We start from the raw sequence: 22750 nt of genomic DNA on the forward strand, positions 1-22750 counted from the left end.
CAAGAAATATTCAACTTTTATTTCATCACGTAACATATGTTGTCATCGACTAGTCACTGAGCTGCATCAGCAGCGCTGCCCCTCTCTTGATCCAGTGACTCTCCGGCTTCTCACTGGGGATCACGATGGGACAGACGAAGTTGGATGAGTGACCGGTCGTTGCAAGCACTCCTCTGCGCGCTGCTGTGTTATAAAGGGGAGCGACGTAATACCCCGAGGCTATCAGGTCTCCGTTCTCGTCCCTCCTCTCTTCCCGCCACGTGCATTGCTTCGGAGTCATCTCGGCTGGCCGGAACCAGAAGATCGGCATGACGGCGAAGAGAACCTTAGGCTCCGACTCGTCCAGGATATGCTTCTCCTTGTTCCACCTGCAGCCCTCTGCGAACATGCCGCTGACGTATACGCCGTCTTCAGGAGGAGAGCTGTACGTCTCCTCCTGCATCACCAGGTGCTCGAAGCTCAGAGTGTCGACAGGGATCGTGTACTTCCTTGCGAAGTTCTGCATCGCTCCGGTCATGAAGGCGTGCACGAAGAAGAAGCCCGACAGCCAGAAGACAGGCGGCTGGTGCGTGTCGATCCACTGCTGGAACATGGTGATCCTTGCCAGCAGATCGGTGAGGAAACCTCCCAACGGCTTCAGCGAGGGATACGATTTCTTGGCCCACAGGGCAGGGACCTTGTTGGTGTTGAGAGCGATCTGGACCTGCTCCAGGTCGGCAGACATGACTATCAGGCCCTTGAGAGCCTTGCGGAGGTTGACGAGGGAGGACCGGATCACATCGATCAGCGAGTTGTAACGGATGAGCTCCTGCGCGAGGACAGTGTTCATGCTCTCCTCGAACTTGATGGGAAACTTCTTGAGGGTCTTCTCTCGGTCGAAGGCGTGCGGCAGCTTCTTCAGCATCTCCTCTGCAAGATGATCCAGAGTGTCGCCCTGCGATCCCCCGCTCGTCCCCCCCCCCGACGCGTTCCCGGACTCGGTCTGCAGCACAGTGTCGCAGAAATAGTTGGTTTCCTGCTGGTCCTTGGTGATGTCGGCGTTCTCGTGGAGGCCGAAGATCTCAGGCTGCTGGGTCAAGGGGAGCTGCAAGGTGAAGTCGATCAGCTCCTCGTAGCTCGGTGTGCCGGCAGCGCAGCGGTAGATGCCTGACGGCGAGAACTTGTACTCGTCTTCGAACAAGTGCGGGTTGTAGAAGTCAGCGAGCGCGCAGAGGAGATACCTCCTGTCCTTGTCGTCGGTTACTCTCCCTCCATAGTTGCACTCGCCGATGAGGTAGTTGAGAGCTTTGAACTGATCCTCCTCGTACTCGTCCAGCATCATCTTGGTCTGTCGGATGCTGATGGACATGTCGCCGGCGGTGAACTCGTAAGGGATGTTCCAGCCCAGTGGACCGAAGCTCCTCCTCTCCTGGATCAGAGCATGGAAGAACACGAGAGCTGCGGCATCAAGTCAGGAGAGGGGAGCGCAAACAAGAGCCGGGCATACCGTAGCACAACTTGACCCACTTCTGTGGCTTCTTGCAGGAGTTGAAGAACTCCTCGTTGGCGATCGGGTCGGAGAGCAGCGATCCCTTGACGTTGAGTCGGATCCCCTTGGCCGGCTCGTTGGTCATTTTGATGCCGTTCTGCAGCACTGAGACCGGGAATACGTCGGAGGGGTAGCTCGTCAGCCACAGCCGGAACTCTCTGTTGGCCGTGTCCGGCTTGAACTCCTCGCAGATCCTCTCGAGCGAGGTCATCCAACTGCCGTACACGTGGCAGTTCTGCAGCACCACCCACCCGCCGGTCTCGTAGTACTCCTGGATGAACTTGGCGGCGGAGGGGCCCTGCCCTTGCCCGAGGGAGATGACTTTCATCCGCTCGCTGAAGCCCTTCTGATCCGCGAGCTTGAAGAGGGCGGCGTTGGGATCAGCCCCAGCAGAGAGGATGAAGATGAGAGGGGAGCAAGGGTTGGAATCCTCAAAGCATGCTGAGAGATCGAAGGGGGGGGGCTCAATGAACTTTTGACCCATCTCCTTGGCGACAAACAGCATGACGGCTGGAACAATCTTGTCAGGTCTGATGCATCGCATAACCATCAGTCTAGTGAAGGAAGAGCAATCCTTCCATGTCCCCGGGAACTCGTAGTTGAACGGCTCAGCCGACTCGAACATGTTCTTCCATTCTTTCTCGTGCTCATCTACCGACTGCTTGAAGCCAGCGCCTTGCTCCAAGTCGGAGAAGCGAATTATCTCACCCCAGCTCTTGTCGGAGAGCCACGAGCTGTGGCGATTTGCTTCGACTTCCCCTACAGCCACTCCTCCTGTCAGCAGGAACTTCAGCTCGGAGTCGTGAATCTTTCCTTCCGCTGCCATCATCCGCGTGCACAGGAGAAAGGAGAAGATCAGCTTGTCCTTCTCAAAGAGCGACCTGCACACCATCTTGTACAAGAAGTAAGTGAAATGCTCGTAGAGGTTCTTCAACCGTTGCTCCAAATCACTTGACGGCTGACTTTCTTGGATGGCTTGGATAAACAACCCCACGTACCATGTCAGAGAATATTGATACATCGGCTCGATGTTTGCAAGAGCTGAGACTGCAAAGAATAAGATGGACGACCGCCAGGCAATGTCCGTGTAGCCTGCCCTCGCCTCGTCGATCTGCCTCTCAGTTTGATCAGCAATCTTCTGTTTCTCTTCGATATCTGTGGCGATTATCTTGGCATCCTTGAGTACTTGAATGCCTTCTTCGTTCTCCAGGATGTTGCCTTCAGCAGATAACACTTCCAGAATCTTATCTTCCGTCTCTTTCAACTTCCTTTTGTTTTCAGCGCTCTGTAGAATGAGAGCATTCTTCTCCTCTTCAAGTTCAGGCCGCTCCCTTGCCACCACAATACCAAGGAGCTGATCTTGCAGTCCATCCTGAGTGATCATGAAGTTCAGCAGCGTCACCTTGACGGCGATCTCTGGCATGTAATGCGGATTGCTTAATTTGGTGGTGATGTAGAATCGAAAATCCTTGGAGTATTCAATGGTGGCATCCCCGAGTCGAATACAAGTGACTCCACCCTGTTTGAAGGTTTGCTTCAAGAGGAGAGGCTCCAGCGAAGGGTCTAGTTCCTCCAGCACATTCTCCAGCAGCACCGGGGCACCGAACTGAACTGAGTTCTCCAGCGTCCGGATGAAGTCTGAATCAGTCAACTTGACGATCTTGATGTTGTTGTTCTTCTCCATGTTCCTGAAGTACTTGTTCGCCTGTCCCTGCGGATCGATACAGAGCGGCCACCGCCTTGCTGTCGACACCACGATCCCGTTCTCGACGGAGAAGGAGTCGGCTGGTAGTCCGAAGATCACCCAGTCCCTGATCTTGACGGGATCGCCCAGCACAGACTCCAAGGAGAAGGTCTCGGAACGCGGCACCTCCTTCTCGGCCAGCCGCGATACCCACTCACGAGTGATTTCATCCCTGCAAAGCAAGTCAGCAAGGCAACAACGAGCAGACGAATGGACCTGTAGTGTCTCATGAAAGCCCCGAGGTATGCTACGTACCCGGACGATATCAGGACGTCTCCGGTCAAGTTGGTGTACACCACCTCCAAGTCCTCCGCCACTGTTGTCCACCTGCTTTTCTCACCTCCGAGCCCTGAGATCAACTGCTCAGCCCTTTCAAGCTTTATTTGGCACAAGGCCTCCTGCTCTTGCAGCTCTCTCGACTTTTGTGCACAGTCAGTGAGCTGATCTTTGAGCCCATTCAACTCGTCCACGACAACTTTCAGCGCCGACCTCTTCGCATCAAGATCCTTCATCGCTTCCGACAGCTCCGCCTCTGCTTGAGCAAGCTTCTCCTTCTTGGGAGCGACGATCTTTGCTACCCTGTCGTACCCCTCCATGGCCAGGACCCACTTGCAGAGACCTTCTGCGGCACTGGAGGCCTTGGCTATCTGCTGGGGAGTGAAGTTTTCGTCGGGTTTGAACTCTTTCCTGATCCTCTCGATGACCTTAGTGGGGATGTGCTCCTTGTCGTACTCTCTCAGTGTTTGCAGCAGAGTTCCAGCTCCCAGCAGCTTCACTGCAGGGCTCCACCAGTCGTCGATCTTCGCACCGGGTTTGTCAGGGTCCGGCTTCTTGTCGGGCTTGATCTCGAGCATGACAAGCACAGCCTTCATCGCGAGCTGCACACCAGCGGGAGGTTTGCCCATAGCCTTGACGAGGTCGATGTCTTGCTTCTTGATGGTGTCCAGCGCCTTGAGCGCGTCGTTGAGGATCGGGATGGCCTCCGCCAGGTCGGCCTCGCACTCGTCCTTCACTTTCTTCACGTCTGCCGCCTGCTTAGCAGTCGCTTCCTCGTCTTTCTGAGCCACGGCCTTCTGAGCCTCCACCTCGGGCACCTTGGCCTCAACTTTCTCGGTGAGAGCCGCCGTGTCCTGCTGGGCCTTGACAAGGCCGGGCTGAAGGTCGAGCAGCTCTTGCTTCATTGAGCCCACAGACTCCTCGGCCAAGCTCAAGGCCTCGAGCCCCTTCTTGTACCTCTTGATCAGCATCGCCACGTTCTCTCGTTTCACCCCTAAGAGCGTCTTGTACGTGCTGATCAGCTCCAAGTAGGAGGTGGGAGTCATATAGTTCCTCCTCCTCGTCTCGGTGAAGAACTTCTCTGACATCTTGCGTGCGCTGACATGCATCTCGATGCACATCTCGACGCACCTCTCGCGGACGTCCCCAGCCATCTCGACCTCCTGCAGGAAACGGGAGGCCACAGACTTGAGCGCGTCATCGGGCCATATAGTGAACCAGTCGATGGTGCAGCAGTTGACGAGGGAGGGGAACTGTCTCAACCTGCTCCTGAAGGCTTCTCCGATGGGACTGAACGCCAAGACAACGTGCAGGTTCGACTTGCATCGGTCGATGAAGAAAGCCCAGGCCTCAGCTGGGGTGTTCAAAGTTTTGCCTTGCTGCTTTGCCGCTGGCCTCACCTTCTCTCCCAGCGTCGCCTTTTCGTCCGACGCAAAGAGGTTTGGAACCTCTGCCGTGTTTAGCAAGTTGTTAATGTCTTCCACGAAGGACTCATATTTGATCTGACTATCTGTAAAGAGGAATGTGGTTGATTTTCCGTCTCCTCCTGCAGTGGAAAGCAACTTCTTCAAGTCTTCTCTCCATTCGTTCTTTCCATACGTCTTTGATATCTCAATCTCAACAACTGTGAAGTCCATTATGAATGAGGCTAGTCGTGTGCAACTTTGTCGACCGCTCCCTCCGATGCCAACTAGCAACGCATTTCCACCAGGGCTGCGCAAGACTCTGCAAACCCTGCTGATATGCTCAATCATGAACAAGAACAGAACAAGTTGCATGGGCTTCTTGCTTATCACGTTGTAGTCATCCAGAAACGTGTTGCACACCTCGATAGCTTTCTGCGGATCAGGAACTTCTGCATAACCTCCCTTGCCATCTGGGCCGCAGAAATCAGTGAAGATGAGTCTACGCATCTGTGGGATTCCAACAACGCCTTCATCTGCTTCTGTCATCAAGTGCTCCATCATCTTGTTCAGGTCCAAGCTCCAATTCTTTTTCAGAACTTCCCTGATGTATTGAATCAACCACTCGCGGTCTGCATCATCGTTGAGCCTGTCATAGTAGACTCGTAAGATCTCATGAACCCACAACCTTGCAACTTGTTCAGAGTTTGTCAGCTTGCTTGTATCTGCCATTAAAAACCCGAAAATTACTCTCCCGAAATCTCTCAAATTGAACAAATAGTGACTTTTCATCGGAGTAGGTAACAACTTTTCCAGCGCTGAATCGTACACGTCCATGGTCGATTTGATGACAGCGTCCTTCAATCCTTTGATCGTCTGGGAGACAGCTCTCTTGTCAAACTCAAACTTGATGATAGATTCGAAGATCCCTGTCATGGCTTCATTGTCGAACTCCGTCACGCTGATCACGTTGAACCATCTCAAGAATCTGGGAGTTATGAAGGTACGTCCTCCCCCAGGAGGCCCCATCGCACATACGTACATCATGTCAATGATTGTCCTGAAAGTCTTCTCCTTGTTGTCATACCATCCGTTATGATCCAGGTACTGCCGCAGAATCTCGATGGGAGGTTGCGCTCCGTAGACTTCTTTCGTGGGCATGTTGAGGTCATCGATGAAGACGATGCACTTCTTGCCAACGGGTGGGCCATACACGCCCTTCCTCCTCTTGTCCAGCTTCCCATCAATGATGTCTTGTGTTTGCATCGCACTTGTCTGTGCTGAAAACCCTAAAGAGATCGTCGTGTACTCGTCGGGGCTCAGACCGTTCAGAAGGTGATTGTTGATGTAGATCGTTTTGCCCGTACCCGTTGGTCCAACAAGCAGAAAAGCCATTCTATTCAGATCATGATTCAGCACAGCATTTCGACAACAAATATCCAGCAGGTAGGTGTATCGGGTGGTATCAATGGTCGGCACTATGATCTCGTGGGGCTGTAGGCTCGTGTCAAACGGCTCTCTGTCAATCTTGGACGTCCAGCTGTTCCATTTTCCTTTTGCAGTATCGAAGTAATACTGATAGATGTTGCCTTCCTTGGGGTACGGGTTCATGATCATGTAGTTGCCTCTCTCCCCCTCCTCGTTGTAGGGCGGAGGAACGGTCCCTGCCGCGCTCTCCTTGATGAACTCGGTGAACCTCTCTCGTCCTGCCGAGTCCACACTGGCGCACACGCTCCAAGTCAGGCAGAAGAGGAAGATACCCTCCACCTGCGTTGCGCTGTCCTTTTCGCTCATCTTGAACTGCTTCGGGTCTTCTACTTTGAAGTCTGTCAGCATGCTGTCGATCATCTTGAACAGCCCCCATGCCATCATGTTGTCCGAGGAGGGCGAAACCTCTTTCAGCTCTTTCCTCAGGAACTTCAAGGCCGGAGGCACCAGCCATCGGAAGAGAGACTCAATGATTTCTTTGTTCGCTATGGAGACAGTCTCAGGTAACGTGTTGAGCCATGAGCTCAGGCTGGGCAGCATTCCCATCTGGTGGGGCTCATAGTACACCATCCCGCAACGGCTAACTGTCGCTGGTGAAGCCACTTCCAGATCTTGCGGTTCGAAGATCATGTTCATGGACGAAGACATCTGAATGATCTCTCCGCTCACCAGACAGAGCTTCTTGTTGTCATCAAGGACAGTGTTCATGTTCTCGATCCACACCGCATCGACAGGCCCATCAAACAGAACCCATTTACGATCCGGCGTTTGATCAGATGCAGCAGCCCGGAAGTTGATTGCAAGGATGCCATCGGTCCATTCATGAGAGACGGGATCAAACTGTCCATACAGCTGGCCCAATGTCACGCTCTTGGGGTTCATGGTGTAGATTCGGACCTTGTTCTCTTCATTCTGCCCCAGCTCGTTGAGTTTACCCAGAGAGTCACTTAAAACGCGGTAGCTGCGAGTTTTCCCTCCATACGACAGGCCAACCACCATGAGACCATGTCGAACGACAATCATTTCATACAGCTCGATTGTTTTCTGAATGAAGTATTTCTCTGGCTGCAGATTGCTCTGCTCACAGCTCCAATTGATTGCGGACAGCATGTTCAAGTAATCTGGCTTCGGCAACTCGACGCCAGGAAATAAATCTTTGGCGATGCCTTCAAACAGAGGTAGATCATGTGAGAGAAACTTTGGCACATTCACATCTCTAATAGCACGGAGCATTAAAATTGCCTCGTCTTGTTCAGTGTACACTTGCTTCAGATTGCCTGCTGCTCGAAGGACGGCCATCACAGCTCTCATGCCGTAGTCATAGTGCGTCTGAGATGATAACTGCTCACTACATAACTTGTATGTAGCAACAATCTTTTTGGCAAGTACTCGTGCGTCACTGAAGCCAAACGACATCAGCAATATTTCTCCAATCATGGCATAATCGGGAACCATCATCGCAACAGTCCTGAACAAAACTTTCAAATTGTCGGGCAATTCACTGCGTCCAGCATATCCAGGATTCATCTGCGACCCGAAACATCAGGTTGATGGGAAAGCGCAAAGAATCTTACCGTGATGAAAACTGCGCAGGAGCGAACGAGCTGAAGGGTGCTCCCTTCAAACTCGAACTGGGTTGAACCCAACTGGACGTTCCTTTGGATCACCATGATCTGCTGCGCTACAACACTGAGAACTTCGAGCTCAATCCTGTTGAACTCATCGAAGCATGCCCAAGCACCACAGCTGGCAACTCCTTTGAAGAATTTTCCCATAGCGAGATAATCAAGTCCATCAGAGCAATTGAAAACGACGCAGTAATTTGCAATGGCCTTGGCAAGATCTTTTGTCGTCTCAGTCTTACCTGTCCCAGCTGGTCCTTCAGGAGCGCCACCAAGGTAGAGCTGTAAAGCCCCCATCAAGGTGCGGTATGCTCGGTCAGTGAGAGGAGTCACGACAAGACGCGAGCTGACACCCAGGTACTCGTACCCGTACTTGATCTCTGCTGTGATCATCTTACAGACCACATTGTTTTCTTCCCAATAATATCGAAGTTGAGCAAGCCAAGAGAAGTCTAAATTCGATTTGACACCTTCGTCTGCCAGATTGACCGTCATGTCCCTTGCGTGAACATCTAAGACCACCATGGCTCCGATGCTGTTTCTCTGAAGTTTCGTCAAGGACCCTCGTACCAATTCAACGATGTCATCAAGTTGACGAGTACATTTCTCTGCATATTTCCTGACTCCTTGCCCACTGGGATCCACGATTGCTTGTTCAACTTCACTGGTCCAGTACATTTGTCCGATTGCTATAACAACCATTCCTGGCCATTCGAGAACCCATTTTTCTCTATTCAATTCTTGATAGCTTATCCTTCCTTTTGAGCACTGATCTTTGACAGCTTCCTTCATCATGCCTTCTGTTTGCAACAACCATTTCTCAACAGCCCCACGTGCTTCTGCTGGATTAATCTTGCGAGGCCATGGAACGTTCTCACCCTCCCCACTGATCATGCCCTCTGCAATTAAGTCCTCATTGAAGTTTAACTTTGATATGGCCTCGAAACATTTCTTCAGATGAGGTTGTACGCGCAGAGGATCTTTGGTCTCAGCCAAGATTTCGAGCAACTCGTCGTTCGACAAGAAAAAGAACCGAGGAAAAAACAATCTCTTCTGTTCTAGGTAAGCATTCAGTCCCTTGTTGATCAAATCCAGTAACTCAAATGACTCCTTGAGGGAATCAATCAAGCCATCTGTCTTGACAAAACTTAGAACTTTGGGGTCCTCCATGCATCGCGAAACAGTTGTTCGAAACACATTATCAACTTGCCCAAATCGCTCTGCTTCCTTCGGCATTTGCTTTTTGATGTCATCTGACGCAAAGATGGGTTCTAGGTAGAGCCATTGTGCTTGAACTTTTAACCAATAGTCAATCACTTCCTGGGTGGTCTGCAGGAAATCATCCCACTCTTTTGCCCTTTGCATGAAAACCTTGATGTAAGGAGATGCTAGCATGGTTTGAGTCTTGACAATTTGATCATCCAATATTGCTTGTATCTCATCAACGCTACTTCCAGCCAGTATGGAAGTTCCTGTGTCGCGGTATGGCTGCATTGCAAATTCAATTTCTTTCCACTCGGACAACTGCTTATCAAGGTTCTTCTCTAATGACCATTCTTTGCTGGCTGAGTCACTGATTTCTTCCATCTTCGGAATGTGAGGTTCCAATTTCTTGTCGATCATATCTTGAAGACTTGTTCGCTCATTAGGCTTAATAGAGAAACCGACGACCTGAGCAAAGGCTTCCCAATGTCTGCTCCTCAAGCCGCCATTACAAAGAATGGCTACCAATGGAACGTGGGGCTTGAAAGAGCCTATCAAATCTTTCATGAATTCAGAGAGGGCAAGCATACTCGGCTTTTCACTGTATGTCTTTGTGAACTTGTAAGCTTGCCTCCAAGAGTTATCAATGTCAGATTCGACCTTCTCAGGATCTAGGTCAAGAATAGATCCGTGGAGCATCGACTCAATCATCTGTTGACTGTCATAGACGGTCCTATACAGGTTTTCGAAGGGCTCTAGTTTCTTGAGGTTCTGCTCTACTTGAGGATTGACTGTTGGATTCCATCCGAATATTTCTTCTTGCTCGTTGATTTTGTTCAATTCTTCTTGCAGCTCTTCCAGAGTAGTGTGGACCTTGATCGCTTGTTGCATGTAGCTTTCTACAAGCTTCGGATCTCCCAATTGTTCAAAAGAGACGATTTCTTGCGTTGTAGCATCTACAGCCTCTTCGAACTTCTTCTGACGATCTCTCAATTGATCCTCCATCTTTTCTTCTTGCGTCAATATCCTTTCCATCGCCGCGTCCAGTACAGGAACAATTTTATCTGGCCATAGATAGGTCTTTGTGTTCAGCATCATCACATCATCCGGTATATCCTTGCCAAGTTCATGCAAGAAGTCCATTCCTTTCACAACCTTTTCGATCTTGTTTTGAAGCAAGGCTTGCTCTTGTGGGGCTGCTTCAAGATAAGCTTTCAACGCCTTCATCTCATGCGATTCCTTCGGCTTTTCCATCGCTCTTGAGTTCAAACCTTCAAATCTCTGACAGATTTCTTCCATCTCTTCATTTGTTTCCACTAGCACCTGCTGTAGCAGCGTGTCTGCAATAGCATTAGCCTTCAGAGAAATTCCTCTCTTCAGCAGCTCCGTCTGAACCACAAATAAACCCATTTGAACTTCTTCGATTGTCAAATCTTTCACATCTTCAGCAGCCTTCCTGTACCGTTTGATTTCCTTCCTGTAATCATCTAAAGAGTGCTTTGCATGTTTGAATTCTTCTCCAATTTTAACGTGATCGATTGATAGCAAATTGTTGTACTCATGGATGAATTGTTCGAAAATTTTGACGATTCTCTTGGGACCTTCAAGGTTGTTTACAATCACATGGGCTACCCTGGACTTAGCTGATCTAATCGATTCTTCGTCACTTCGCACAACTCGCAGACAAGTGAGGCTGTCAGAGTTGTCGAACAACTGAGCTGCGAGACTGGACGCGTCCTCTTCCAACTTTTCATCTGTGACTAAACGATCATCATTTTGAGCTGCGGAGTCTGAATAAGGCGAATAAGATGCCATATCTGCGCAAGTTATAACAGGAAATCCGTCAACAGCAGAGACCGCTTGATCTATGATAGAGGAAAGAGTCGATTCCATCTCTTCAAGAGTAGGTTCAATACGGATTTGATTTCCACGTATCATCAGCTTCACGAAGAGGGCAGGAGAAATCTTGATGTCGTTTGCTCCGTTGACAGACGCTTGGATCTCTTCATCATCAAGCGGGTGGAATTCTTCGAAGTACTGTGCTAGATGGTTGCAACTTGCCTCCAGCAAACCTCGCAATTGCCTCGTCAACAGAACAGATATTGATCGAAATAGATGAGTTTTTGACTTCACTAGGTCGTCGTGAATATCATATGGAGGTCGAAGCAAACTTTTGATGATTTCTGGTAACCATTTCTTCTTGAGAATATTCCGTACAGATTCGCAGTAATCGATCTGCGAAATTTTGAACTTTTCAAGCTCTAAAGTCTTAGCGGAACCACTGCTCGCGACATCAAACAGAATAGAATTCTCGAAAGATTTTGTGGTGCTTTCTCTCATCCAAATTCTTTGTATCTCTAGAATACATGAATTGACAGAGAAGAGCATATTAGAAATGTTTTCACGGGCCTGTCTGACACTATGGGTCCAACCTTGTGGAGGGTTGTTGTTACCTCGATTCAAACTAATCAAAACAGTGAGTTATCCTGCGAATGAAGATATTTGTTACCTTTCTCCGAAAACGAATTCCAATCTGTGCTTCAAATGTATCTCTCGAGGTGTCTCGTGGATCTGTAAGCGCCTGCGCTCGGGCCGATGCAAGAGAAGATATTCTGCTATGCTCAACCGTACACTATCAATATACATGTCATTCATCTCAGACAGCATCTCATCGACCAAAACATCAAGTTCCGTCTTGTTGATGCCAGTAAAGGAATCAATCTTTGCTACTTCGCAAGCATTGTATATCCATTCCTTCTTGATCGGAGCTATTGAATCGCTTCCAATTCCAGACATGAAGGATTCAAATTTCTACCAAATAAAGTCAAGGCGCGAAATACAGTCAAGAAGCCTATTACATCGATCCACTCAATCTCCTCCTTGCTCAAAGGATTTATGATGTCAACTCTCTTCAATTGCAACTCCCTGGAAACAAATATTTTGAATCAGCAACGTTCAAAAGACACAGCGCAGAGGGACCTATGCCTGTGAAATCTCATTCGAGACTCAGAAGGCTCTCCATGTTCAGGCGTATCTTCACGGTTGTTGAGATCATCGTATGACACCGAAGCTTCAGATCTGTTCGACTTTTTGGGACTACCTGAAGGATGATGCAACGACGACTGCAAAGTAGAAACACAATCAATCCAACTTCTTGTCTGGGTAATCTTCAAACCTTGCTTGCATGCCCCACGTCATGACCTGAAGGGCGCCTCTCCAACAGAGCTTTCGTTAGCTTCATCGCTTTCGGGCTGTAGTAGCTTGCGATTCTGTCACTTGGACTTCGGAACACTAGGTCATGCTCAAAAGAAGGAGCAGCTCGAGTCATGGCGCATGCGTTGAAAGGCGAGCCATACTTGGATGCCGTCTCTCCTTGCGTCTGCGATCCCCTCCTCGCAGAGGGAGAGGAGATCGCAAGTTTCGGTGGTGAGTTGCTGGTGTTAGCAAGGCCATGCGACATGCGAGAGCCAATCGGAGCTCCAGGAGGAATTCTGATTCCATGTTTGGTTGTCTCACCATGCCCATTGGAGGAATCGAAACCATTGACTTGAACCGACAATGGTTTAGTAGGCATGGTCTTGTCTGCTCGGCTTCAGGTTCCTGGACAAGTTATTGGATCTTCTTGACCTTGCTGTTGAGCTGCATGCTTCACTCGCCTCGTTTCACACACTTCTCCACCTCCCCTCTGCTTCATGTTCTCTCTTGCTCTGCACCCTTCCTCCCATTGCTGCCCAGTTGACTAACCGCCATACGGCCCTACTGTACCCCTACCCCCCACCCCCTTTCGCAAACATCACTCTGGCATAATAGTATGGCAGGCAAGTGCATCAGCCCACCCCACCTACTACAGAACTCTCCTGAGGGGGGCTTGCCGTTACATATGGAAATTTTCAGACGGGAGGGAAGAGACTACTGGTTTGCTTCTAATTTATTCGCTCCAGAGAACGAGGATGAGGGGTAGAAGAAGTATGGAATACATAAACTTGTTCGAATGGTATTGAGTCATCGGAAATGTAAATCGGAGAATAATTGTAGATGAGCAGCGAATTCAGTTGGGGCCCTTTTGATAGCGGAGGCCTGCTGTTTTTCTTTGCCTCTGTGATGAGCGCATTTGATAACATTTGTGCCATAAGTATTGCTTGTGGATCATGAGAAATTTCCTGCCCTGTTTTCCATTCAAAAACTGGTTTTTCTGGGTGGAATTGAGTCCCACTGATAGGAAAGTCGATGGCCTCCATGCTCGACACGTAGATTTTCCCTTGCAAATCTGCACTCGTTGACAGGATTCGAAAAAAACTTTGTAGACTTGGGAAGTTTTTGTACGCCTCAGGACTCACACCATACATGTGATGCTCCACAGCAATCTTCTTTTTCCGTGCAGCTTCAAACAAGTCATTGGAGAAATTCTGAAAGAGCCGCGAATGCCGAGCTGACTCTGTGAAATTCAATTTAGATCGACAGTTTGTACTGTTGAATGTCTGCAACACGCCTCCGCTTCTGGCTACCAGAATATGCAAGAGCTCAAATCCAAGACATGTCCCATGGAGCGGAAACCAGAACCCACGTTTGTTCAGATCGATAACATGTTCAAACAGAGATTTCGATGTCTCAAAAAATAGAGTTCCTGGCTGCAGAGGGACAGCACCTATCAAACGTCACTCACGTTCGCATCGCATAAACACGGTACAAAGCATATCGGTATAAATCACACGGTACGAATCATATCCAAACTTCTTACCTCCTGGGAATAGTAACATGTGCACGTATCGCATCCTGAACATGATCTCATCATGCGGAGCGTTGAAGATAATCGGAATGACTCTCGCGCCCGCCATCTCGACAAACTTGACGTAGCTAGATGCGATGTAGCTGCCGCTTTCATTGCAACCTCGGAACCCAGTACAAGGTTGCGAAAGAATACCAACTATTGGTCGCTCGTTGCCTTGTACGTCAGCCAAGGATAGGAGGAGGAAGCAAGTGACAGCATTTACAACGATGGGGAAGGCCGAGGACTTGTGCATGTCCTGCAGCAGCAACGAGAGGCTGCGAGAACGACCGACAACACGATCACGCCATGGGGAAGTCAACGTAAAACAAGTTTTGAGAAGAGAGTACAATATCTGTACCGACAGTCATGGATTTACGTCTCTGTTGCCTAACAATTCTTGTACAAAGTTTAGAATAAAATTTTAAATACTCCTACAAAACTAAAAGTAATCTTCTTTTATCCCAGTACAGATCCAACCAATGGACCAGGGGTCCTCTTATTTATTTGTTGAAACTGGTAGTGTAGCTCAGCTGGTGGGGGTGGGGGTGCAGGCTAGGGGTTGGTTGGTGCAATCAAAAATGCCTTTTACGGGGAGCGCGAAGCACGAAGGAGAGAAGGAGGGACAGCGACGGAGAAAGGCAGAGAGGAGGGTGGAGATACGAAGAAAGAAAGGAAGAAGAATCGATCAGAGTCACTTTGGGGAAAGAGCAGCTGAACAAGATCTTGGCATCATGGTGCTGCAAAACGATGGGCCAGTCTAGATTTAAGTTGGATGAGATGGACTAGGACGTGGAGAGAAGAGAAAGATGATGCGAACAAAGCATGGTAAGTGTGGTAGTGAGTTGTTTCAGGAGTGGCAATGCGTTAGCAGTCAAGACGGGACAGTCAAGAGAATTTTCTGGGAGAACAATGCTACTTGCTTGTAGCTGACCCATTTTCATTTACAGAAGAATCACAATACTGACCATCTTCAACTGCAAGAAAAAGATTATTCACGTAGGCATATGATACGCTGTGGTGGATTTAACACCTCGAGTTTTGGGGTGAAGTCGAAAGCCTCTCTCTCAAACCTGTAGTGCATAACCCTTGGCTATTTGTTTGTTTCGGTTTCCTATATCTTCTCCGACTTGATATTTTTTCGCAAAAATGCCCGATGCAATGACAGGTATGTGAAAGATATAAAATATTGCTGCTGCTCATGCTTGCCTGCTACAGGTGGACAATATTCCAGAAGGATCCTTCGCATTAACCGCTTCACAATCCTGATGGATGTTGTGACGACGAGCATTGCTGTTGGGTTGGTCATCTTTTACATATTTTCCTTGGCGAGCGCTCCACTAGAAACACAAAGTGAGATGGACTTCAAGCTGCTTCTGGCCTATGTGTGCTTCACCGTGATTCTGAGAATATTCTACATGATTCAGCTGATTGCAAAGCTGAAAGTGTACTGGGAGCATGGCCCCTGCGAGGTTACAGAGCTTCCTTTCCAGAACCTCATCGACTTTGTTGGCAAGTTTGTTCCTCTAGTCGAACCAGGACACATCATTTGCCTGTGTTGGATGACTAGCCGTGTGTTTCCGTTCAAGTCGTGCGGTGTAACGTACTGGGCAGTCTGCAGATCCATGCAGATTGCTTCCACAGTGTTTGTTGCCATCTGGATCTTCACTGGTTTGTTTGTTCTGTTTGTCATCTTCAGCATTGCCTTCTACGGGGGAAACCAGGCACGGAGATCTGAAGTCCTCACGATGACGCCGATCCCGGACCCGTTGAGACATTCTATAATCAACAACCTCCCCATCAGCCACAACGCTCCTCCGGATAACGATCCTTGCGCCATCTGTTTTGAGGTTGACACACAACATGAATGGTGAGAAACAGGTTCAAGTCTGACAGTCAGGCTGACTGGTTCTGGCTGTTTGCAGGAGGGTCCTTCCGTGTGGTCATAGATTTCATCCCAACTGTATCGACGACTGGCTGCGCAAGCCGAGTAAGTGGCGAACTGTGGGTTCATCTTGTCCTCATTCACTCGCTCTTTCGTTCCCAGATGGAAGTTGCCCGACTTGCCGGCAGGACCCTGTGGCAAGACACGGGAACAACCCGATGCCTGAGGAAACAAGAGTCCCCGTACAGGTTGAGGGGCGGCGTAGACTGCAAGTTTGCTCTCCTGACGTGGTTCGCAGGAGCAAGCACCGGCACAGGACAGTGCAAATCGCCATGGCACAGAAGGAGAGGAAGAACACGGATTCAGGATAATAGCAGTCACTTAAAACATTCACTTCAAGTTACGTTGGGACCTCGTTGATCAGGTTAATGTGCATCGGGTCCAATGTTGAGGTGAAGACAACTGTACCCTCCTCTCCCCTGTCTTCTCCTTTCCTTCCTTCTTTTGCCTCACCCTTCCAAACTCACAGTCTTCCCCCCTCCCCCCCCCTCCTGTTTCTCCCTCCTCATCACCAACTGGAATGTAATATAAGCGAGTGATGTCATCAACTGACTGCTCTCACCTCGAAAAGTCTCCGAAACCAGCACGAGGAGCCGCCTTGTTCTTCTGCTTCGAGAGAGGAACGTTGACCCACCTGCCTTGTATCAGCTCTTCCCCAGCTCCGGCATCTCTCACATGTCATCCCCATTATCCTGCTGCTCCGCCGCCTCCTTCTTGCCCTGGACAGCTCATCAGCCAGCAGGAGGCAGCAGGACTTGGCTCTAACCTCCTCCTCCTTCTTTGGCGCGATGTATTTGCCGACGCCCTCCTTGTAGAGAGTGACCTGCGGAAACGAGTTCATTCCCTACACCCTCTTCCTTCCCTCCCATGGTGCCCACTCCAAGCTCCTGTCCTTTCTCCCGTCCTCTCCTCTTCCCTTCCTCACCTTGCTTGCTGCAGCCGCCGAAGGGTTCGAGTACCACTGGGTGAAACTGGATGGAGGAGGGAAAGCTCAGCGTGAACTGCAAAACTTCAAGAGAGCGAGTTAGAAGCCAACCCCTCATTGTCTTCCGCTTCAATCTTCTTCTTCTTCTTCTTGTCCTCCACCTGTAACTCCCTCAATCCCCGTACCGCCACAGTCTCACTGCCCCCTCGCCTCTTTGATTTCATTGCTCTTCTTTTCCTCGAAGTACGCCTTGAGATCCGTCTCGAACGGATTCACGAACACGACCTGCAACAAACTTCACTGCACAAAGACCAGGTATGCGAGTCGTCTCGGACAAAGGAAGAGTGAGATTTGCATGTGTAGGGAAGTACACGGTTGTCAGGAGTCAAGGCATGTCATCGTCCATACCACTTCTTTGACGATGATGTCTTCTGTCGGACAGTCCTTGGCATCTGTTTCGATCCTCTCTGTCCAGGAGAAGTCAGGAGTTTCTCATCAAAGTCTCGCCTTTGCAAAGCCAATAGATATCAGAAAGCATCAAATTTCACCCAGACATTTCAAATTCAATCTCACGGTGACACTTGTATACATGTAACATTCTCACAAAAATCCATGCAAGGTGCTCAGCAGCTGAACTCACCCAACTTCCTTAACGTGTCGATGCCACCGACAACAGAGCCGAAGATCGAATGCTTCTTGTCTTGTCACAACTCACTGTCAGCCCTCGTCCTCCCATCGCCATGAACAACACCGAGATGAGGACAAGCTTTGAAGGTGATGAAGAACTGTGGAAGTTGTTCATTTCCAGTGCTCCTCCTCATTCCCTTCCTACCTGCGACCCATTGGTATTCGGCCCCGCGTTCGCCATACTCAGGATACCCCGCGCACTGGAGAAGCGAGAGCAATTGAGTGAGCAGGAGCAGGCAACAGAAACTTTCATCTACTTGTGCGACAGCCTGCTGTCTATCTCGTCCTCGAACTTCTCCCCCCAGCAGCTCTCTCCTCCCCTCCCCTGCCCCTCCGTCAGCACCATCCCTCCGACCATCGTCCTCACAGTCCCCGTTGGGTCCCCTCCTTGGATCATGAAGTCGGGGATGAGACGATGGAATTTCGTTCCTTCAAGGGTTTCAGTGAGACCGAAAGAGGGAGAAAGTCGGGGCAAGCAAGCAAATGCGCAGAGAACAAACGGGGCAGATGTGGAATTGGGAAGCACAAAGCAAAGGAGAGGGGATCGACAGGGGAGGTGAAAGAGCTGAGGGAAGGAGCGGAGGGAAGGTGTGGAGGTGAGGGGAGGACGAAAAAGTCTTGTGTAGCACCGTTGTAATATCCTCTTGCGCAGAGAGTTAAGAAATTCTGCAATACAAGGTTAGCATACCCAGCAAATGAGTATAAAGACAATACTTCAGAAGTCGAGGGAACCCAATCGCATCTGATCTCGAGGTTCAAGTCTCCTACACCATGACAAGGGTATGTCAGGGCAGAAAATGCTTAGGGGTAAAGAGGCAAGGGAGCGAGAAGCACAAGGCCGCAAAAAGGAGTATTGGAGAACAGAGAATAGAGAGAGGAGAGAGGCGAGAGGCGAGAGGCGAGAGGCGAGAGGAGAGAGGCGAGAGGCGAGAGGAGAAAGGAGAGAGGAGAGGGGAGGAGGTGTTTTAGGTCTAGATGGAGAGGGAGAAGGATGGCAGAAACGCTTCACCATGGGTTGTCTTGAGCTGCACGTATCCTTTCTTCCCGATCTGCCGCATGATCCTCCATCTCTCCTGCTCGCAGAATATTCAAAATATCAACTATGTGGGATTTGAATTGTGATTGACAGGACGCGGAGGAAAGAGGAGAAGGATGAAAAGGGGGAGATGAAAAAAAGAAACAGGGAGATGAAGAGGAACGACGTAGAGGAAAAAGGAAAGCGATGAGAAAAGACCTGTTTGATCTCCTTCTCCGACATCGCCTGCTCTTCCACCTGCCATGCTTGTGTCAGTCATCTGCTCTTCGTCATCGACTCTCCTCCATTAATCTCCTCGCCCTCATTCCTCGCCCATCTTCACCTTATAATGCACGTCAATCGCCGAGGAGGTGAACGATGCAGCCATCGCTCCGCTGGAGATTCCTTTCTTCCTCTTTGATGCGCAATCAGATGTCAGCTGAGAGCAGGAGCAAGTGCCAGCATGCAAATCCAATGTACTGACCTTCAACGGATCGTTCCTCTCAGCCTCCATTGCCTCCTCCCTAGCTCTCTTCGCCTTCGCCTTCATTCCTTGGCATCAGCTCCAGAGATTCGATCTTCCCGATCTACCTCAGCAGCAAGTAGAGAAGCTTGCGATGGCCTCTGCGCTCCTGTTGCTCCCGGTGCACTCAACCCAGCCTGCATTCCGCTCAGTCGGAGAGATGAAAGGACGGGATGAAGCTGTATAGGGGTAGCGAGAGCGAAAACAAGATGTTGGGAAGGTGATGACAAATAAAGGAGGAGGAGGAAGAGGAGGAGGAAGAGGATGACGTTGGAGGGAGGGGGTGGAGAAGGAGCAGGATGGATGGAGGATGGATGGAGGGGGAGGGGGAGCGGGAGGAGGATGGATGGATGGAGGGGAGGGGGGAGGGGGGGACCTTGTCCAGAATTCTTCTTGTCTCCTCGTCCACTTTCATCTCAGCAACCTTCCTCGCCTGCAACTCAAAGTGTGAGCCTGTCCCTTGCAAGCCTGCCCCACCTTGGTGTCCTCGCCCGACTGGATGTGCTGGAACTTGTTGATCTCCCTGTTGGAGAAGTTGTGAGGGTCCTGTAAAGACGGCGAGGTCAGTGAGGAAAACCCCTGCGAAGAAACTCGACGTCAACCTGGAGGGTTATGATGTCTTTCTTGGTGAAAGGCTCGTCAGTGATAAGATCTCTCATGTTCTGAACACATTCAAGTCTCAACTCTCCACCTGCTCTGTCCGACATCATCACGCACGAACCTTGGTTTTCAAACACAGCGTATCGATCGCCTCATGGCAGTAGACATGCCCAGAAGTCTTGCGAGGACGAGTTAGCACAACTGGCCAGAGAGAGGCTCTTCACGAACGCACCTTGATCGCAACGATGTGCGTGTGGGCAGTGAAGGTCTTGAACATGATGGGGCAGTGGTACTCGTCCTTCTCATTCTTGTGAAACGTTAACTTCGTCAGCTCCTTCACGCTCAGCGGCTGCCCCGTCACAGGGCATCTGTTCGTAACGTGTTAGGGATCTTGCAGAGACTGAGAAGAGTGATCATCGGCACGAGAGTGCATAGCAAAGAGATCCACTCAAACATCACAGACACTATGCAAGAACAAAGCTTTCTTCACCGTTTGTTCTTCTGCACGTAGGGAATGATGTTCAACATATCATAAACAACCCCCTGAGGCGTCATCATAGGATCCTGATAACACCATCTCAGCCCTCTCCTCCTCTCCTCCTCTCCTCTTAGAAGCAGGGACCTCAAACGGCTGCAGAGACAGAGAGCAGCAGAAGAAAGGAAGACATCGATGAGGCGCTTTCGCTGCTAGCCCCCCTGCAAGGCGACAAGCATCAGAACTCGCCGCGAACGCTGACTTCCTCCCCTCCTCCTATCGTCTATTCTCATTCACGTTTTCTCTGCCGTCTCTAGGTGTCAAGTATCTCATCTCATCACTGCACTACCGCTACCATCATCCTGCTCCTGCATCAATTCTGCTTGGGTTTCAACTGGTTTCCCCGGCCCATCCTACTCCATTCTCTCCTCGCTCATGTCGACGTTGATTTCTTCGTGTCTCCAACTCTCTTTCCCCTCATTCTCTTCCTCCTCCTGAAACTTTCGCCTCCACCCACTCCTCCCTCCAATCCACTATTCCATTCCTTTCTCCTCCCATTTCTGCTCTCCCCGCCCATCCCCGCCCCTCCCCTCTTCTCACCTTTGCTCTTGTATCCTCCTCCTTCTGTCTGCCATTCTGAGTGCAAGATGTACATCTTGTCCTTGGAATGCTGTTTCTTCCCCATGGCGCCTGTCGTTCAAGTACCCTACCCCACAATTCCACCTTCTAACTCACCGGTACTGTTAAATTTCAATCTTTTGCTACTACCCACCCTCCACATACATCGTAAAAATAATTAGTAGTAATAGCTAAAACTTTTAGGTTTGTGACTAATATGGATTTGCGTGGGTGGGGTACATGAATATCAAAAATCAAATCAAATTAGACGAAAAAGTTTTGAAATTTTGTCTGAATAGATAATTCTGTTTTCAAAATGTACAGTTTGTGGGTTGGGTAGTTGAAGGTGGCGCACTATGGCAGCAGGATGGGCCAAGGCTGCAGCGGTGATGGCGGCGGCGATGTACGGGGCGATGAAGATGATAGAAGAGATGAGGTAAACTTCATGCAAATGCCTTCGGAGCAGAAGAAACTTCATGTTGATGACTTGAGCTTGAGATGAGAAAAAGTATCGATTCCATCCAGTGAATTGAAGGAACGTATTTCATCTGTTGCAAGTGTGGTTCTGCAATGGAGAATCAGTGATGTGTCATGATTTAAAAGCAGAGAATCTAAAGACGCAAGTGTCGATCGTGAATGAATGTGGTCACACAGGAAACGAGGAATGATTGGGACAGAAGAATGGGTTGAGGTTGGCGAAGTGACCTCCCTCCACATTTATCCTATCAAGAGCTGCAAGGGCCAAGCGCAGGAGAGCATGCAGCTTGACGAGTATGGTGCAGTGAATGACAGGAGGTACATGATCGTTGACGAGAACGGGCGCTTCGTCACACAGAGACAGGAGGCAGCGCTCTGTCAGATCGCTCCCGCGGTGCGATAGAAATCTCCCAGTAAATATCTCCTCTCATGCTGCTCGTTTGCAGATCAACCTCGACGGTTCGCTAAAGGTAGAGGCTCCTGGAATGACTTCATGCACAGTGAAGACCACCAAAAGAACGAGTGCAGGTGCTCCCCTTCCTCTTTCTCCTGGTCTTCCCCGCGCTCCTCCCGTGCAACACCTTTTCCCTAGTCTCCTTGCCTGCCCTCCCAGCTCACATGCTTGTAGACCATGCCGAGCTAGAAGCCGGTATCTGGGAGGACGACGTGAAGGTGGTGGATCAAGGAGGAGAGATCTCTTCGTGGCTCTCGAGCTTCGTGGGAAGGAACTTGCGGCTGGTAGGAATGTCGGACAAGTACGAGAGAACCTCCAACAGGAGATTCACTCCTCGTCGATCCTTCGGCAAGACAGCCTTCTCTGACGGATATCCCCTCCTCCTCATTTCCGAGGTTCTCCCCTTGGCCCCGTCCTCAGAACTTCCTCACCCCTGTCAATGTCGCCCTCTTCCCTGTCCAGCGCAGCAACTGCTGCGCCCGAACTTCACTTGCCTATAACCTGCGTTTGAACTTTTGTCCCATCCTCCTGCTCGTCTCCCTCTCCCTTTGGTGTTCTCTCTTTCTTCTCTCTCCTATCTTCCTCCCACCCTCCCCATTTTCTCTCCACCCCCCCCCCCCTCCCCTCCCTCCCTCCCTTATTCGCCTGATCATCTCTCAGGAATCTCTGCACTACCTCAACTCTCTCCTCTCCGTCCCGCTACCCATGAATAGATTCCGGTGAGCCCACTGATGAGCCTGCGGCTCTAACTTCCCTTGCTGCAGACCCAACATCGTCATAAAGACTGACTGCGGAGCTTTCGCGGAAGACTCGTGGAGGCGCATTAAGATCCACGACATGGTGTGCCCCTGCGCCTTGTCCTCTTTTCCCCCACCAGACCTCAACCTGCAACATCGTTACCTTGGCGTCAGGAGATGGACGTCGTCAAGCCCTGCTCTCGCTGCAAGATCACCACGACAGACCAGGTGATACCTCTGAGGAGGAGAAGGAGCAGGACGGGAG

General features: G+C 50.1%; 5 protein-coding genes across 5 annotated transcripts in view; 2 read left to right on the forward strand and 3 right to left on the reverse strand.

Moving 5' to 3' along the window:
* On the reverse strand, positions 1-10923 carry GUITHDRAFT_95167 (hypothetical protein). The gene is made up of 4 exons (XM_005830843.1): positions 8014-10923; positions 3489-7966; positions 1487-3444; positions 1-1437 (listed from the first exon to the last, which is right to left on the reverse strand). Exons 1-4 carry the CDS (start codon positions 10672-10674, stop codon positions 50-52), a joined length of 10485 nt encoding a protein of 3494 aa, XP_005830900.1. The 5' UTR covers positions 10675-10923; the 3' UTR covers positions 1-49.
* Positions 10924-13187: 2264 nt separating this feature from the next.
* Positions 13188-14285, reverse strand: GUITHDRAFT_72685 (hypothetical protein; the record flags this gene model as incomplete). The annotated part of the gene is made up of 2 exons (XM_005830844.1): positions 13188-13909; positions 14003-14285. The coding sequence occupies 2 exons, from the start codon at positions 14283-14285 to the stop codon at positions 13188-13190; spliced, it is 1005 nt and encodes a 334-aa protein (XP_005830901.1).
* Positions 14286-15178: 893 nt separating this feature from the next.
* GUITHDRAFT_140064 (hypothetical protein) lies at positions 15179-16285 on the forward strand (the record flags this gene model as incomplete). The annotated part of the gene is made up of 5 exons (XM_005830845.1): positions 15179-15197; positions 15248-15899; positions 15955-16033; positions 16077-16162; positions 16213-16285. The coding sequence occupies 5 exons, from the start codon at positions 15179-15181 to the stop codon at positions 16283-16285; spliced, it is 909 nt and encodes a 302-aa protein (XP_005830902.1).
* Positions 16286-16532: 247 nt separating this feature from the next.
* On the reverse strand, positions 16533-20884 carry GUITHDRAFT_110034 (hypothetical protein; the record flags this gene model as incomplete). The annotated part of the gene is made up of 26 exons (XM_005830846.1): positions 16533-16608; positions 16650-16693; positions 16741-16797; positions 16900-16945; positions 17099-17184; positions 17308-17366; positions 17540-17599; positions 17651-17684; positions 17732-17786; positions 17844-17911; positions 17954-18015; positions 18216-18252; positions 18301-18350; positions 18596-18659; positions 18821-18859; positions 18945-19040; positions 19086-19145; positions 19193-19261; positions 19501-19557; positions 19602-19670; positions 19727-19786; positions 19846-19902; positions 19957-20092; positions 20215-20288; positions 20347-20420; positions 20800-20884. The coding sequence occupies 26 exons, from the start codon at positions 20882-20884 to the stop codon at positions 16533-16535; spliced, it is 1674 nt and encodes a 557-aa protein (XP_005830903.1).
* Positions 20885-21457: 573 nt separating this feature from the next.
* The window catches only part of GUITHDRAFT_140066 (hypothetical protein), a gene marked incomplete at both ends in the record, with an annotated part of 1455 nt that continues 162 nt past the window's right edge, over positions 21458-22750 (forward strand). Inside the window, 6 exons of the mRNA XM_005830847.1 lie at positions 21458-21688; positions 21741-21822; positions 21923-22143; positions 22409-22467; positions 22513-22588; positions 22660-22713. Coding sequence (XP_005830904.1) covers positions 21458-21688; positions 21741-21822; positions 21923-22143; positions 22409-22467; positions 22513-22588; positions 22660-22713 — 723 coding nt within the window. The remainder of the gene's footprint in view (positions 21689-21740; positions 21823-21922; positions 22144-22408; positions 22468-22512; positions 22589-22659; positions 22714-22750) is intronic.

This window comes from Guillardia theta (assembly GCF_000315625.1).
Source record: "Guillardia theta CCMP2712 unplaced genomic scaffold GUITHscaffold_43, whole genome shotgun sequence".
Taxonomy (NCBI): domain Eukaryota; class Cryptophyceae; order Pyrenomonadales; family Geminigeraceae; genus Guillardia; species Guillardia theta.